This window comes from Dendroctonus ponderosae, unplaced genomic scaffold, assembly GCF_020466585.1.
Source record: "Dendroctonus ponderosae isolate FM_Combo_2020 unplaced genomic scaffold, Dpon_F_20191213v2 Dpon_F_20191213_1, whole genome shotgun sequence".
Lineage (NCBI taxonomy): Eukaryota > Metazoa > Arthropoda > Insecta > Coleoptera > Curculionidae > Dendroctonus > Dendroctonus ponderosae.
The window spans coordinates 55,271,822-55,289,696 of NW_026017110.1; the positions used below are offsets into that span (position 1 = coordinate 55,271,822).

A 17,875-nucleotide genomic window follows, 5' to 3' on the forward strand; every position below is an offset into this window, starting at 1 on the left:
GTTATGTTCTAAGTATTCATGTCGATGTATGTATTGCTGTTTGATCTTGTCATCCACGTACCTAAATTAATAAAATAATGCACCCTCTATACTCTGTATTCAAGATAAGAAGGGCCAGTATGGGGATATCGGAAGCCGGTAATGACACAAAGTTGGTTAAATGGGAAAAAGTTCGGCAATTAAAAGACTAATAAACTGGCGCTTTCAAACCCTTAATTTAAAATTTGGTGTCTGACTAATATAAAAAAACAATTTGGCACTAATATCTAATAAACTCTAACACGCAAACAAAGTCGTGGTTAAAGAATAGAAAATAATGATGGTTTCTTAAACACCAAACTTCAAGACAAAAACTGATTAGATAATATTCATGTTTATTTAAATATGGTACAAGAAGGTGTCGGTTTTGCTACAACTTTGTTATTGGCGCAAAAAAACAATGAATTTTAAAAATCAAACAGAGTGAAAAACGCATTTTAAATATTTAATTTAACATTTTATTACTGTTTTAATTTTCCGGATTTTCTCTTCTTACCTTGGAAATACCATTGTATATTAAACCATTGATTTTCCGCGACACGTTCCGAGTGGATCACGAAATATGGTGCCATGCATGGCATTACTACTTACCTTCAGTTAAATTTACATTTGCGGACACAACTTTTTCCTTCAAATTGGCATTAAAATGTCCTGATGTGTAATTTATTCCATGAGCAGATGTTATATTTGCCGTGTAAATTGGAAAATGGCCACCATATCTTCCCCAGAAATATGACTTTCCAATAATGTCTTCTTTCTAATTAGCGTAAAAATCATAATGATTAATAGATGAATCGTTCTATATTTTGATAGCGAAGCCAATCTTGAATACGGTTTCAATGAATTGGCGCTTATTTCAGTGAAGTCACTCCTTAACTACATGCGCTAATAACTTGCACATTTTCAAAAGGGTCTAAGTTTGTTAATTATATTCAAGGATTAATTGCATTTTTATATGTAGATGTAATGCATAATAAATAACTGGCTCTTCAAAACCTGCGCTTTAAGGATACTAAATGAAACAAACATAAAATATTGTTTTAAAATCCAGTTTACCAGAGGAGAATTTTTCAGAATTAGATATTAATGATTCTATAGAGCCTCAGGTAAAGGAACATGCCGCAAACACATTCGGTAAAATCATCTCTGTTGTCATAAATGTAAGTGCATTCAGAACTGAGCAAAAAACTGCGTTTAATTTCAATGAAAAATTACCAGCCGCCACAAATGTTAGTTGCACAAAATTTAAAAAATTTGAACTATTTTCGCATTGCTCACAAGTTGAAATAGTAATTGCAATGCAAGTAATCTAGAAAACGAATATGATGCTAACTAAATATGTAGGTTTGTCGATAATATAAAAAAGTTTCAATAAAAACATATCGCTTTCTTGCCTGTTAAATTTATTAAAATCTTGCCCCAAAAATTGGAAAAAATCGATTTTTCCTTCAAGGTTAATATTCCAATTTTGCACTTTTAAAAAACAACTCTAATCAACCTTAATATTTCAACTTGCGAGGCAAAAACATAGGTACATAGGTATATTTCTTCCAAATAAATTTTAAAATAATAATACCTTTAAAACAACGTCATTCAAATCAAAGTCAACTTTAACCAATGCGACAGATCGAGATAGCGGCAAGAAAGATTTTTTGTAATCCGCAATATATTCTGTTCCACATTTTCTGGGGCTCCAGTGAACATGTCCAAAGCAATTCAAATATAAATTCGTGGCTTTGTGCTCAGCAAAAATGTTGTACGAATAATTGTAAGTTGGGCCTTTTGATTTATCCTCCCCCCGAACCTCAAATGTGACTTTCTGCTCCGGATTCGATGAATAATCAATAATCACTTGTCCTTCTAACGACGATTTTTGATATCCATAGTTTGTCATCAACATTACATCCTGGAAAACAGTAATTAAATTTATAAAATTCACTAAACAGGGGAATTATACCTAATATCTTATATTGGATATCTAATACTACAGGCGTTATTTCTGACAAAAATTCCCTAGTTGTTAAGTTGAAACGATTAAAGAAAACTGCTATGTTAGTTAATAAAGCATTATGAATTCAAATGAAACATTTCCCCGTCATGAAATATTTTTGAAGTCGAACAACCCACCAGAATTATGTCTAAAAAATGACCTATAAAACTTCAACTGTTGCTAAAGCATCCGAAGGAAGCAATCGATACGTTTGGGAACATCAGAATATAAGAGAGTCAACCTTTGCATTATTTACCATTTACAACAGAACTTGAGGATTAAGAATTGGTAGATATATGGAAGATTGATAAGTTTTATTTTTTGCAGTGGCATTAACATCTCAATGGGTCACACACCCATTAAAATATCACGCAATAGCATCTCATACCCCACAGAGGGCAGAAGATTTTGATAAACGATAAACAAACAGGATTATATACATAAGGTATTTTATAATCTTCTCTATTTTATACTTGGTTTGTACCGCTCATTCAAGATTTAAGTATGGTAGAACTGTTATTAATCAATGTTAATCTATGGGCGTTTAAAAAGTATTCGATCTCATGCATATTTCTCCTAGCTGTTCATACTTTTTCTCAGAAATAATGATTAGAAGCTTACTTTTTCGAATGAGGGATGTTTAAACAGGAGCTTAATCTCGTCTCGGTGTAAAGCAATTTTTCTCCAGTCTAAGGCAGCTTCAACGGATTTGTTATCTTTGTCCCACACCAGTAATATGTCCGTGGAAACAAGCGAATCACTTATATTGTAGAAACCCTGGGCACTGAAGTTACGTCGGGGGTATGATATATTAATAAGAAACATTTCAACGTCGAAAATATTATCCTGCAATTTTTAAAAGAGATTAGCTTACAAGGTTTAAAGGTTTTGTAGACACTTGTAAGTACGTTCTTTGATTCACCTTTCCTTTCTAAATTAATGAGCGAAAAAATTATAGTAGATTGGAAATAATTGGAGAACAAATAGAAGGACCAAAAAAAGAGTTCTTGTGATATTCGAATAAAGGTAGTTAGCACTTTCATTAGTTTCATTTCATGTTCAATAGTTTTATTAATTTGATGTTAATAAATATTTTTAAATTAAAAAAATGTCCTTTGTCGTGGAAGGATATTTCAAAATTAATTTCCTTTACTCGATTTTAGGAGTTGAAAAATTGATTTGATAAGATTTTGTTCCTAATACTCAGATAGGAATTATCATCATAACAGGCTGACTTACTGTGGTCTTATTAATAAGACTAAAATCGTATCCAATCCAAACCTCAGGGCTGAGCTCTAATCTTGAATGCTGTTTGTATTCCTGGGGTTGAATAGAGTAGTCAGCCGAAAGGGTGACTGTTCTATTCAAATGCGTAGCGGCCACAACGTAGGCTTGACCATCTTGACGTGTTTCTACATTAATTTCCCCAGTCAAATTAAACTTGGAACGGTTTTGGAGATGATAAACGTGGATATGTTTATTGTCCTAAATACAAACAAATGTTTAAAACAGCAGCATTAGAAGGGTACCAGAACACGGAATCAGGAGCAAGATATCATATCTTAAAAGTCACCTTTTGGTTATGTGTAAATTAGTTATATAATATTATTTAGCGTCGTTCTTCAATAAGCAAAGTTGTACAACTACTAGGGTCTCTTAAGGAAAGTCTGTGACTTTCGGTCTTATTTTTAGAAAAAAGTTAACGTTACTGGTTAAACGTAAAATATATATGTTCTAAGATTGCAGATTTGAAGAGAAGTGAAGAAGTGAGTGAATTTAAGATGGAAACATGACTAATGGACAAAGTTGTGACTGATCACGTGTGAAAAAAGTGGGGAAAAGGGGCAATCGAAGGTGATGCGATCACTATTATCTTAAAAACTTTGTATACAGATTCAATTTTTCTCTTCTTTGGTTTTGCTAATTATAGAAAATAGTTGTTGGATTCTTTTAGAGCTATCGAAGGCATAGAACAGGTTTGATGAGATTTTCATGATTAACCGACCAGAAAATTCTAGAATGGATGTAACAAGAGAATATGGAACAAGATATACAAAAAACAAGAAATGTCTGTCTTTTGCAAATAGCTTTGAAAACCTTACTGATCACGTGCTTTGATTCTGTAAGATACGAAAAATGTTAACTAAGAGACGTTGTGACTATTAAAATATATGTTTCTATCATTTTCTCTCCGATGGTTAAACAAAAAACAACCACAACCATTATTTACTCTAAGTACGTGTTCATGAACATCTTTATAAGGAAATTTTTCAATCAATCTTGATGTTTTATGTTTTTGATATAATATGTTTTTTGAACCACTTAAGAACTGGTTTTCGATTAGAACTACAGTGTCGTAATTTGTCAATGTGATGAGACCAATGTAGATGTAATAAGAACATTCGGTTTTTTCAATTTGAATTTGGTTTAATTAGGAGATGTTTCACTACTCTCTCTGAAAATACTTTTTGGCCACAGCTTAATAGCCAAGCAAGCTGCTTGCTCTTTTTAATAATGTTTTTACAGTTCAGGTCTGACTGTGATCTGCACATGAGGTTGTTTATGATGAATTTTCCACACTTTATGCACGTGTTACAAAATTACAGAATATTAAGGAATTAAAATAAGTTCAAATTTGATTCTCAATTTTCCAAAGAGTTCTGACGTTATTCTAGTATTTAAATAGTCTTTCTATACCTGTATGAAGGCGTACATAATTTATGGAAAATGATAAAATCAATTTATCAGTCTTCACGACTACACCCAATATTAAGGATTTAAGCATTTAACTGCATTATTTGACTCAACTCAATAAATATTTACTATGAGCGGCTTTAAGTAAAAAAGCTGATTTTTTCAGATTACATCTAAGTATGTCATGGTGCTAATTAATAATGATTGTAATCTTAAAAGCTTTGTTAAACTGGGCAACTGTGAAGTTTAAAATATGCATACCATTAGGAGCTTTTATTAACGTACGTATTCTTTAAGCTGGATTATGTCCGCACAAAGAAAATATAACACAACTAAATTCACACGCATGAATCGGAGAAGGTGATTATTAACGTAACTGTGTTATTTACCATAAAAACATTAATTTTATTGTTCTGTTCTATACAAGTTCTATATTCAGTGATCCAGTTCAAGGTATTAATAATTATAATTTTTGTTAGTTGGATAATGGAAACGTTCCAATGACCGTAGGTTATTTATGCTGCACTTCAAAATTTTAATTGTTCAACAGATTGTTCCATTTTGCGCATTTATCTAATTAACGTGTCTGCATATTATCCAAAACATACTTCCAGAGATCTAGTAATTGCTGAGTAAATCAGAGGAGGGCAATTTCAAGGAAACACAAATTTACTTTTTAAAGAACTATTTCCGATCGAAGAAAGCATTTATGTGCATCTAGCAGAAAAGCACATTCCTGGACTTCTGCGATTGCAGGCATCAGATTGCGCTTCGGGTATCAAATTCCGAAGTCGTCCAGAAATAAAACGCTTTCCCATCTACACAATGCACTATTTTAAAAGATGTACTAAGTGCATTTTAGCTAAAATAAATTTATTTAATTTATGAAGCGTGAACACTATGTTCTAAATATTTGAAAAACATCATCTCATTTAACATAATAAAATGCGAAAACGATGGGACAGAATGTATAGAGAATATTGTCGCGATGCAAAGCATATTGTCAGAAAATAGCAACACGTGTGCGAAATAGAGTTTGCAAAGTATATCTGATTTAATGGTGGACGCACTGAAATGAATTGTGCTGAAAAATGATGCAATAGACAATTGAATATGTAATAATTACAAAGCAGTTTGGGTTTCACTTTGTTTACCGCACAAACTAGTTAAAAGCTGCATTTTGAAGAATTAATTAATGTTTTTTAATAATTTCATTTAGTTGTGCTAACCAATCATTATTAATTAGATGATTGACTTGTAAGTGGACTAAAATCGCGGGAAGCAAAATGCCACTTTAACTTAATCAGGGTTTTCCTTTTGAAATTCCGAGGTACACATTAAAGTACATTTTTATACGGTGGATTTCCGCATTGCCTTATTTTAAACGCAAATCGTCGTCAGAATGTTTCGAGCAATATAGATACTTATTATGTAGGTGGAACACGGGATATTAACTTAATCAATGTATTTGCTACCGTATCTTTTAATGGAAAATATTTTATTACGCAGAATATTATAGTCAACCAGCTTATAAAATATTACTTGGCTCTGGACTGCGTGTTTACTCAGGAACAGAAACATTATGAATGAGTGTTTGAATGTTTGATGCATTTAACATTAAATAAGATCGCTTTAAAGACTAGCTTAAATATAGAGACCTTTCCGGGCTTTAAAAACATGCACAATAATTCTAGCAAGCTATGATTGTATTTAATTATCAAAATTATATGATATTGGGCACTTCATACATAAATACATCAATACTTTTTTTCAATCAATCTTTTCATATTGTTGGGGCAGATATCTAACAAATGAATATAATTGTATTTATTTTCATTTAGCCAAATCCTTTGGGTAATTGGCACCTTTGAGAAAACTTTTAGGAAAATTTGTTGGTCTAGTCTGCTGCGTTTTCCCTTTCTGTGGGAAATATATTAAGGCGGCGTGGGAACTGTTGAGTTTCCACTCCAAGGGGAGAAGGTTGGCAAATGTTTCATATAGCAGGAGAAACTGATTCGCTTGGGAGTATTTTCACGAATAACTGGCAAATCGTTGATACATTTGATGTTCATTTGTATGTTTTTTCTCTATTCATAAACGTCCAGAGACTTTAAACTTGAACACATAATTTTATCATCGAAAGGGGTTGAATGATTTAATATATTAGTTGCATAAATTTGCATTTTTGACAATTAAGCCTGCAGCAACTGCTCCATTTTGCATAGTTAACTGTGCCTGCTTAGTGCAACTTATACTTGGTCATTATATCACCAATAAAAATTGCTCAGGCAAGATTCAAGATTTGTATTTACATTCCTTTTATTGAACTTCCGGTTTATAGAATATATGAGATGTAAGGCACCGCATTAATTTGCAATTATACTCAATTAACTTAGTATGGATTTATATATCTTGAATTTTAGTCAGTATTAAAAGCGCTATATCCTAGCTATTTTTACGGCACGTTTTATGAATACAGAGAATATTTTGGGTGATATTCTGTGTGCTGCATGGAGAGACGTGCTAATTGAAGAGGCAGTGTGGGACGGAAAATACGGAAGAAAACTGAAGACGAAATTCTGATACTATCAGAATTTCGTCTTCGAAAAAGTAGTAGCTGCTGAGAGTATTTGCATTACATGTGAAAAAGACCCTTCCTTTTGTGCTATGTCGATGGAATCTGAAGTCTAAGCAAAAAAAAACAATTTTTAAGCGTTTGTTACCAATTTACCCCGCAGTAAAGTGATTCTAGATTTTTATTTAAGAATTATCGTTATTTATGTGCTACCCTTACTAATAAATGCCCTTGTGCAAAAATTGTTGTTCATTGTTTCGTGGTGGGTTACTTTTTTTAAGACTTGATGCTTAATTTCGACAGGACAAACACATTTTTAAAATGAGTTTGCATTTCTACTCATCTGAAGTTCAAATAGAGATTTAAGACCAAAAAAGAACGGAGTATATTTGGAAAAAGGGCAATTTTCAAGACGCTACCGAATCAGAAAGTTTAAATTGGCGATAATTCATATTTCGGTAGATTTGAGAAATAGCAATCTGCCACAAGCTACGGCGTGCTTATGAGTTGTGTCCAGTAACCGTTTGTTTTTCTCGACTGAGTCATATTTCAAATAAACGAATGGAGAACCTAACGCTACAAACATTCATCACTCTCGATATACCAAAGTTTAAATCAATAGCGCTTTCGGGTTTATGCACGGAAATAGAAATAGCATTACTCAACTTATCGTCATAAAATTACCTGACTCTTCGTAAGTTATAAATTTCCAACTCAGAAACGTTTTCAGCACTGCAATACTTCGATTATCGCAATAACTAGAGTAATTGCAGCTTTCGTTAATCATACCTTGCGCTGATTGAATCTAAAGCAAACTTTAATTAAAAGCTGATTAAAAATATGCACATTTTAGGTGTTCCAGCTCATAAAGGGTTCATTATGGGGGACAATGTGTAGGTGTATCTTCCAACGCAAACTTCTAAATAGCTAACTAGACTGGGCTAAAATCACCCATAACAACATAATAAACTATCTAAGAAACTAGAGCAGAAAGTTAGTGAAAATCAATTAGAATTTTGAAATAGCCTTCATCCACATGTATTCACAAAGATGCTTTGACATAAACCAAGAAATTAATGTAAGTTTTATAAACTCCAGTAAGACATTTGACACACTTAAACATGATTTTGCTTCGGGCAATTGCGCAACAGAAAGAGAAACTAGGCTATTGTGACTTCAGAATAGTATCACTTCACTATCAAAAAATGTTCGAGTGAAAGGATACAGATTTAACGAAGAAGATGCAAATAAATTAATCAACAATTTAGCTGCACTCAGCGCAACAAAAATCCGTCTGCAGCCTTGTTCCTGTAGGAATAAAACTGTAGAATTAGGCTTCGCCTACATTGGTTGCTATAAGTACAATCCGCGTCGTTTTCTCGTTCTAACATTTTATTAATATATTCATAGACAGTAAAAATCGTTTTTCCGGCATTTGCGTCTCAATCTCATTTTTCAATTCGTAACCTTTGGCCTTTACTCTTTATGAGTTTTACAATTACACATATTAAACTTTTATGTACAACATCCATTTTGAAAATAGCAAATTAGTCAAAGCGGTGCTCAAAACTTTAATTCGTGATATCTATTTCCAGGTAAAAAAGAAGGTGTACAGACATTCACGTTTAATTAATAAGTTTGAACCCTATTTTCCATTAGTGGAAATGCAATTACCATTTCGCCCTTTGTGAACTTAATAGTGTGCTGTACACGATCTTTTTAAAATGTGTCCTTCGTTCCTAGATATTGTCTCTTTTGTTGTGGCGCCTATAGAGACCTTAAAGTTGCACATGTCACTAAAAATTGATGTAGGTAAGTGCATTTTCATTTGAACTGCGCTTGAAAACCTCTCAGTTACTAGAGAGAATACAAATAGTTTGGCTATATTGTAGTACTAAAATTTATTGACAATAAGCAATTCCGCAATGGTTATCGTTGTAGCCCAAATTAATTTATCAAGAATTTCTGGGAATTGTTGCCAAAAAAACCCACTCATATTAAAAATTTTATTGCAGGCTGAATGTTTCTTAAAAAAACCGAAATTTTATTCAAAATAACCGAGTTGCAAATCGTAATTGTCTAGTTTTATATCTAAGCAGAATTTTAAAAATAGGTTGTTAAGTTGCCATGGAAGAATATTTGGTTATTCCGCAGCATATCATAATAAAATTCAGGATGTTTTTATGGACTGAATCCTGAACACGTCATAAAATAAAGCATCAACAAAGAGTTGACAGCCCCCTTTTTGAAACAGTTATCTCATTTGCCTTCACATTTTATTCCATTTGATTCGTATTGGGTTTTTTTTCTAAAAAGCGAATTGTCCGATTATTTTCTTTTTAACAAACAAACATTGAAAGCTCCAGATGTGGAGAAACTCAGATGCTGAAAACGAGCTCGGCTATGTTCCGTCGACTATAACTACCTGCCTTACATGGGGAATTGTCTGGTAAGTATCCATTGCTGCAAAACTTTCAAACCACATTTTCTTAATAATATATATAAACTCACATATTGTGGTAAAATATTCAAGAAGCGCGAATTAAAACCTAGAAGTGTGTTTTTTGACAACTGAAAAACCGGGTATTTTAAGCGTTCTCTAATATTTTTAAAAGATTCCTTGGTTGTTTATATAGCAGTAAATAGAACGTAAATAAATACGTAGTAAATTAAAACTCATGGAAAAAAACTTTAGGAACTTGTTGCATCAGATCCAACTAGTATTTGATAAGCTTGACAATATAATGCTAAAAGTTCCATAAAATGGTTTTCTCGTAATGAAAAGTATAATATATGGATTCACCCAGTAAATTAAATTTTTTCCCGCTGGTTGAAATCCGATTTAATTTGATCATAATGGAAAACGTGACTGTGCAGGATCAATTATTATAATTTCATTGCATTTTTAAATACCTGCAAGAGCCGGATTATTGAATGAAATTAATATTCTAACAGCGAAAATTATATTTTCTATTCAATAGCCATGGCTAAACCAACGCATGTATTTTAAAACTAAAATGGTTCAAATCTTACTTGTTTTTTAAAAACTTTGTTGCCTTTTATGGTATTGAGCTGTTCGCCCGTTTTAATTGAACCGTTAGTATTCGAAACATCGTTGCATAATCGAATATTTCGCTTTTTCAGTTGGTATCATGGAATCTTAAAAATAGCCTGTTTACGTTCAGATTATTCTGTTAGGTGATAGATTTCCTTAAAAGTTCTCTAATTTACCAGTATACTCAAATCAGGGACAATAAACATCCGCATTTATAAAAATGTAAAATTGACCATAATATAGTGGACTCATAAATTATCTAATCCACAATGATTAAATATAGACTACAGTTGTATAAGTACTTTTAACATTAATTTGCCGAGAAGAATAGACTAGGTGTTATCAGACTTGAACAAATTCTTTTTAAACCAGGACCAACAATCGATGTTTTAAATTGGGACAGAAAATATTGAAAAACAGAAGGTCAAGGGTGAAATTGCAAATAGCTTTTGCCCTGGAGCTTGATGCGAGAATTCGAATTATAGGTTGACACATTGAAAACTCCCCAGTCTCAATATATTAGCGTCAAGAAATGATAACGACATTCTGCAAGACACGCCGATTTTGTTCTCAAGGAGGAAGGTTTTGACCCAAATACAGAAAATTTACCCGTGCCACTTTACTCGAAAATTTTAAATCGAAAGGGTGGACGAGAAGCACTTTTTTTAAGGTCTTTACGTTCTCGTCACTATTTTGGATGAATGGCTACGTTCTATTGGATGCTTAGCAAATTATTATTTGAGTCGGAGTTTCATTAACTTCCATTAATAATTACGGAATGAAAGTTACGATCCGAATTACTTTGTTAATGAAAAGCCGTGATTTCATTTCTAACAAAGTCAAGCCTGGACTAAAGAGTATATAAATAATAATTTATTGAATGCAATGACTTATTTTTCTTCCAACATCTAATAAGATAACAGACTATATTTTGAAAAATTCCTAATCAGAAACTGCATTTGAAAAAAAATTTGGGGTTTACAGGCCACGATTTTTTCGGAAATTCGTCGCTCAAAAACAGTTTTAATCAGAAACGCCTCGACATTACTTTACTTCAAATCTTGGGAAACGCTTATGTTAGTTAATTAATACTACTTGCAGAGGGCCAATAGACAATCAAATGCTTCAGATTATGTAAAACTTGAACTTAGACACTTTTTGTCATTTTTTATAAATTATGACTGAAATAATAACATTTGCAATTTTTTTCCAAATATATAAATAAATTTGATATGAAAGAAAATTGACGGGTCGGAGCTTTAGTGCAAAAAACAGTTCTCTGAATTGTAAATTGATTTATGCATTCTGAAACTCACTCATATTTGATGGCAAACCTTAAACATGTTATATTTTTAACTAAGTGTTTAAGAACCTCTTTTACCCCTTAAAATTTTCAACAAAGTACAAACCACGTAATCATAGATTTCCACTCTAAAACATATTATACTGGTAATTTGCTGAAAAGTTGTAGGCAATAAAATAAATTATCCCTAAAGAAGGAAGCAAATGCTATCAAATGGATCGACATCGTACTGATTAACTTACGGCCGTCGGACATTATTCAAAAGCATGTACATAATGCATTTAAATAGTGCTTTGCAACAGAAGCATTATGACACCGACGGAATTGCTTCTATGACATACCAATAATTCACTTAAATACTATTTTACGGAAGCAATATTTTGGCTAGTGCCGTGCGGCTTTTACGAAGTGGCTTAAATTGCATTTTATTGCATAAAGTGAAATTACATTAGAAGTGGCTGGTTCGGTTGGCAAAGAAGTTGATGAGACATTTTTTAAAATTATTTTAACGAAATTTGTCTTGCAGTTTGACAGTGTAAGAATTCTGGTTAACTGCATGGCTTACTGGAACCCACTAGCTCTACTGCACCTCTACGGTGCAGCAAAGAATCAGTCCTTACGCATAGAATCTGTGATGTATTTTAATAAAATTTTATTATTTTATTCACATTTAAAAAGTAAAGTAAAATTTTTTTCATCTCCCATTGAGAAACGTTGATAGAATTTAAGATAATTAGAATGTGGTACAAAATTAACAACCAGTTAAATTGTTAAAAATATACACAGTTTTAATTAAAATAACTTTAAATTTAGGAAGATAGGTACCTGCTTTATGCATATAAGAACAGGAAATCTTAAATATAAATATAAATTTAATCATTTGATTATTATACATTTTGAAACATCGCACAAAAACTATCCAATGATAAGTCAGCGAAAAATGTGTTTTCAAGCTCAACTGGAAAAATTTGGGTTTGTCATTTTTTGCAAGCCATTGCAGACATGTTTTCTGCAAGGGAGCATCTCTTCCTAATAAATTAGTCTTGATGCATGGCACGTCGTGGTGACTAAGTTTTCATTAATTTCACAGGATTTGCTTTAATTTTATTGAAAGGAACGAAACGTTTTATTTTTATAGATATTATTTCTTTGAAATTAAAAGCTGACACACTAATCGAAGACCCTGTACACTGAAAAACTTTATGGAAGCACTATACAAGTTTCAATTCCAAGCGTTAAATAGTCGGCTAAAAGGTTGTCGAAGAGCTTTACAAGTCAGTTTCCAGTCATCGCATGGCAGCGTTTTGCAGTCAGTGCAGTGCTTTTCCGACGCTCAAGAACTTTTTTTGTGCTTTCGATTGTATTTAAAGAATACTAAGACGATCCGTGAAATACACGAATATTTGACAAGTTATATGTAAATGTATGGATCATATTACTTATTTCGTTATACGGCAACTACAAAGTCAAGAAATAGAAATGTATAAATGTCAAATAGATACCAAACCATTTAGGGATCAATTTCAAAATACAGGAATAGATTGGATCGGTATTTAGTTTCGAAGAGAAGTTTTGTCTTTGTGGAATTTTGGGATGGAGAAATGGAGAACTATTCCATTTGGAATGCTTTGTGAAGGAGCGATTACTAAAGTATAGCTAATTAGTTATGGATTCTGTATCTCGAAGGATTTCGTTTGAGCTTATTTATTAAACGGTTTTTGCTCTTTATAAGCGTCTGTTTCTGCGTTTGCCAACTGCAAAAACATATTTCCGAGATTTATGGCTTGCTAGTCGAATCAATATTATTTAACAACGTAATAAGGCGAATATAATTTTATTTTGGGCATTTCTAACGAACGGAGCACCGTTTCAAATACCATATATGATTGTTGGTTGTTAAGAAATAGTTAAGTAGTGCCGTATATCTCAAATGAATTTTAATAAAAACCGTGGAAACTCATTTAAAAGTTATTCACTAAGGCGATGAATTGGTTAATAAAAATTGTTAATTGTACTAATATATTTTCTATAAACCGAATAACAGGAGAAAGCTGAATTACATTTAAAACCAATATTACTTATTTAATTTAGAAATAAAATAAACAAGATTTGCAAAATTAAGTTTAATATTTTCCATGTAGGCCATTTCAACTGAAGTGTTGAAGGGAACTTCTACGAACGACGGTGTAGTAATCCGTTGTAACCTCAATATGAACGATATGAAACTTAATATAAACAAATAAAAGTAATGGGATAGACGCCACTTAAAGAACCGCAAGAAGGTTAAGTAGTAGTAGAAAATAAATCAAGTGAGGATCTAATATCTCAGATCCGATAATTTGAAACCACATTGGACCACAACTTCTTTGGGTGTACAAATAACAGATAGACTTAAAAAGATGGAATAGGAAAAATTGATTCCTTCAGAATAATGTGAGAAGATCTGAAATCAGACGTATGAAAAATTATACTGGCATGATGGAAACTTTTATTGAAGATGAACAATTCAAATCCGGGAGCATACCAAATAGCCTGATGTGGGTATATGGTATATATCTCGATTAAGATTTTTCCCAAAAAATGTTCAAAGTATCAGTCGAAACGTTTTCGGGCTTATAAGCAGTTGACCATGGGAATTGCTTGTTTTGTGCATATCTGCGAAAAACAATAACGAAGACGATGAACATTCCATTAATGATCCCGCAACTGGTGGTGGTGCTGCATTTATACTAAGTTGTGTCTATGGAACCGGAGTGGGGTGATAGGCGCGCGAAATGTTTAGACGTCATCGACGCGCAGCTCAATGCACGTCTCAAATTCTGGTTCAACTCATTACATTCCTTCTTTTCTGTTGAAGTTGCTTGGGGGTCTGAAAATCTGATGCCGAAAAACTCTTCAACCATTATTTTGGCAGCTCGCGAGTTTATTTTATGTACACCATCTGTTTTTATGAAGGATACTGATGTAACCTGTAGTATTTATTATTATAACTTTACATCAAGTGAACAGGAACTTTGTCCGTTTAGAGAGTCAGTTGCTCAGAGTATCAAGCCTCAGTTAAAATACACTGTGTATAAAAAAAGCTGGAAATTTCGATGTATTGGAAATGCTGGATATAAATATGCCGAGTTGATACTGCGAGAAGTTTCGAATTACTGAAAGTGGTAATGGAAGGCGAGCAATAGATTACAAAAGATTTTATAGACGCAACTGATTTATTTGATGCACCTACCAGAGTTGGGGCATTGTAGCCCTCCCTTGGCATGCCGCTTTCATGTCTGTGCACATAGTCGGCTCCAACGGGGACCCTGTTGTTCAGCAGCTCTACATGTATTCTATCCACTTCTATGTCCGCCCGTGATTCCGACAGGCAATTATACTTGCCCTCCAGAATATTCTCGTCGTTATATTGCACCGTTGCCCTGCCTGTGCTGAGCGCTGCCTTTTTCTGTAAAACTCGTTCATTAACATTTATTTTTTTGCTTGTTCCTTCTGTAGTTGAAGATTTAAGATATTTTGTAAGGCTTGGAAAAATATTCGTACAACACGGGAAATCACCAGTTTTTAAAAGCTTCACTTAATTAATTGCCTGCCTTATTAAAAATAAATTCAGGTAGGTGTCTCCGTCTTTGAATTTTATAACGATGCATAGAATGAACTTTGCGTTAACTGATCCTTGTGCATTATATTAATTGGATTTCTTACGCTTTAAATTGTGTCGTGCTTATAAAGAAAATTAATCCAGAAAATTGAGCATATTCAGCTCCATAACACCAATGCATTTTTCATATAACTTATAGGTGATAAAATGCTTACGTCATATTCATAATCCACTAGCCCAATATGCCTCGTAGCCAATGGCAATTCCACAAGCAAGTCCCCTTTATAGTGCCTCTCTGAATTGGTATTGCCCGTTTTTATGGCACATTTGCTATCTAAAAGTGCAGTCTCGTTGGCCCAGAAAACTTTGATCAATCGATTGTGTATATTGCTTCAAGAAAAATGTCAAATTTTACACTAATTTAATTTTAATCATCGCTAAAATTTCAACTAGGCGCGAAGTAAGTCTTGTCCACAAGCAATAATATTTTACAAAAATAATTTAATTCTTTCTTTAGAATTACAAAATGTTGTCATAGCAAATAATGCGAAAACATGGTTTTCACAATTCGAACATTGGCTGAACCATATCAGCCGTTAAGTTCTCGTTTTAGCGGGTCTGTATCCTATCGAGCCAAACTGTTTTGCCAAGTATGAGTAGATCCGAACAATCAAAGTCGAACGGTTAAGAGCATATTTTGGAACAGTTGAAACCGGAACAGTAGAGAAATGCAAAATATTGCTTCGCCAGCCATAGGTGTGAAGCTGTTCATTTAAAAGATAATTTTAGTCGTTTCCGACGAACAGGTTCAAGCAAATATGGACTATAAGGGAAAAGCTGTGGAACAAATTGTTAAACAATATTACTTGGAAAATATGATCTTTTCAGGAACAGGATGTAAATAAATCTGAAAAACTAACAGCTAAAAAATCGTAGGTCCTTAATTAATGTCCATCTTTACATACTGAGTGCTCATTAGTGTGTCAAAAACAAAATTTCTTTTAAAAAATTCCTGAAAGCAATAAAGTTTTTGATGTTTAAGATGCGCATTTTGAAATTATTTTTCAGACCCGTTCTAACAAATTCTGTGTTTTTTTTAAATAAAATCTCAATTTTTTTGCCATTTTCCCCCTTTCTCTTTGTTTTATCTGTTTTCCCCACAACTGGACTCCGTCGGTTTTGAATAATTACTCTTTGGAAAATTGAATGATCGGTTCATGCACAGTTTGGAAATTTTTGTTTAATTTTACAATTTCTTAAATTATAACTTTGCTAAGTAAAAAATAAGCAGTTTTTTTAGTTTTTACCAAATTGTAAAATAGTGTCAAAAATGATCTTTTCAAAATGTGGGGTTTTTCTTAATAAAAGTTAAAGTTAAAGAATGTGCCCTTTTGATTATGTGCTTATGGTACACCTTGCATAACGGCAATATTTTTTAAATTTTTGTGACACTTATGACTGTAATTGAACCTGCTTGATACATTTTATTTGCTGTATCAATTTGTCTTTATTGCTTTAAAACTCTTATAATTTATTGGCATGCCTAGAATATTTGACGTTATTATACAAAAGTATTAACAAAGTTTGCGATTTAACTGAAAACAGAAAAACTAATATTGAGAAGGTACCAAATATTTGTATATTATTATCATACATTCTTGTCAAAAACCGGATAATCGTAAAAATACTGCAATCTTATGAAATAATGTAGCTAGTTATATATTCCTACACAGTGATGTCCCTGTATAGTAAAACGAGATCAGCACACCCATGACACTATGCTGAGTTAACTTTATTAGAGATTAGAAAGACAACCCCAACCATATCAAAGACCAAATTTTCCACCAAGACAAAGCCAAGTATTCAGAAACCCATTCATGAATAATCCAAATCGCCTTGTATATCCGAAAGTTCAACAACATCATGGTAGACTCGACGAACCAATGGATAAATCTGTCTTATCTCAGTCTTATCTAAGTCTCTAGTCTTAATCTCAGGCTTATCTAAATTCCAAACACCAACTTTCATAGAATTACATCAACAAAACGTTGAAACTAATGGAATGAATTTTCATGATCCTAATAATCAGTTTTCGACTAACAAATATCAAAACGTTTATGCTGATTTTAATAACCCTGAAACCTTCATTGACCCATATGAAATAGAAGATTACTATGACCCATATTATGAAGAAAACAGAGACTATGACAACCAAGCATATTTTGATGAACTCGAAAGAAATAACAGAACTAGTTCATTGCCAATGCCCGCACAAGCATCTTATCTTCATGATTCTACACAATCTCAATGGTACGATAACAATGAAAACACTGAGAATGAAAATTTTACAATGCGTCCTATAACACTCGAGAAACCTTGATAAATTGCAATTTAACTGTAGCAAATCTACCTCACATATACATTCCCGAAATAAACGCAAACTTACTAATTGACACTGGAAGTTCTAAAAGCCTTCTATCGAAAGAAATCGTTGAAAAATTCTATAAACGATTTATTTTCAATGAAGAATTCCAAATTCAAACAGCTCACATGATATCTCGACACAACCAAGTAATTTTCATCCCAATCTTCAATATTTTCAAAACAAATCTAAAACA

General features: G+C 32.7%; 1 protein-coding gene across 1 annotated transcript in view; it reads right to left on the minus strand.

Moving 5' to 3' along the window:
- The window catches only part of LOC109537874 (apolipophorins), a 126,854-nt gene that overhangs the window by 30,274 nt on the left and 78,705 nt on the right, over positions 1-17,875 (minus strand). Inside the window, exons 34-39 of the mRNA XM_019904796.2 lie at positions 15,473-15,647; positions 14,889-15,104; positions 3,269-3,514; positions 2,651-2,875; positions 1,616-1,945; positions 631-796 (exon numbers count right to left, since the gene is read on the minus strand). Coding sequence (XP_019760355.2) covers positions 631-796; positions 1,616-1,945; positions 2,651-2,875; positions 3,269-3,514; positions 14,889-15,104; positions 15,473-15,647 — 1,358 coding nt within the window. The remainder of the gene's footprint in view (positions 1-630; positions 797-1,615; positions 1,946-2,650; positions 2,876-3,268; positions 3,515-14,888; positions 15,105-15,472; positions 15,648-17,875) is intronic.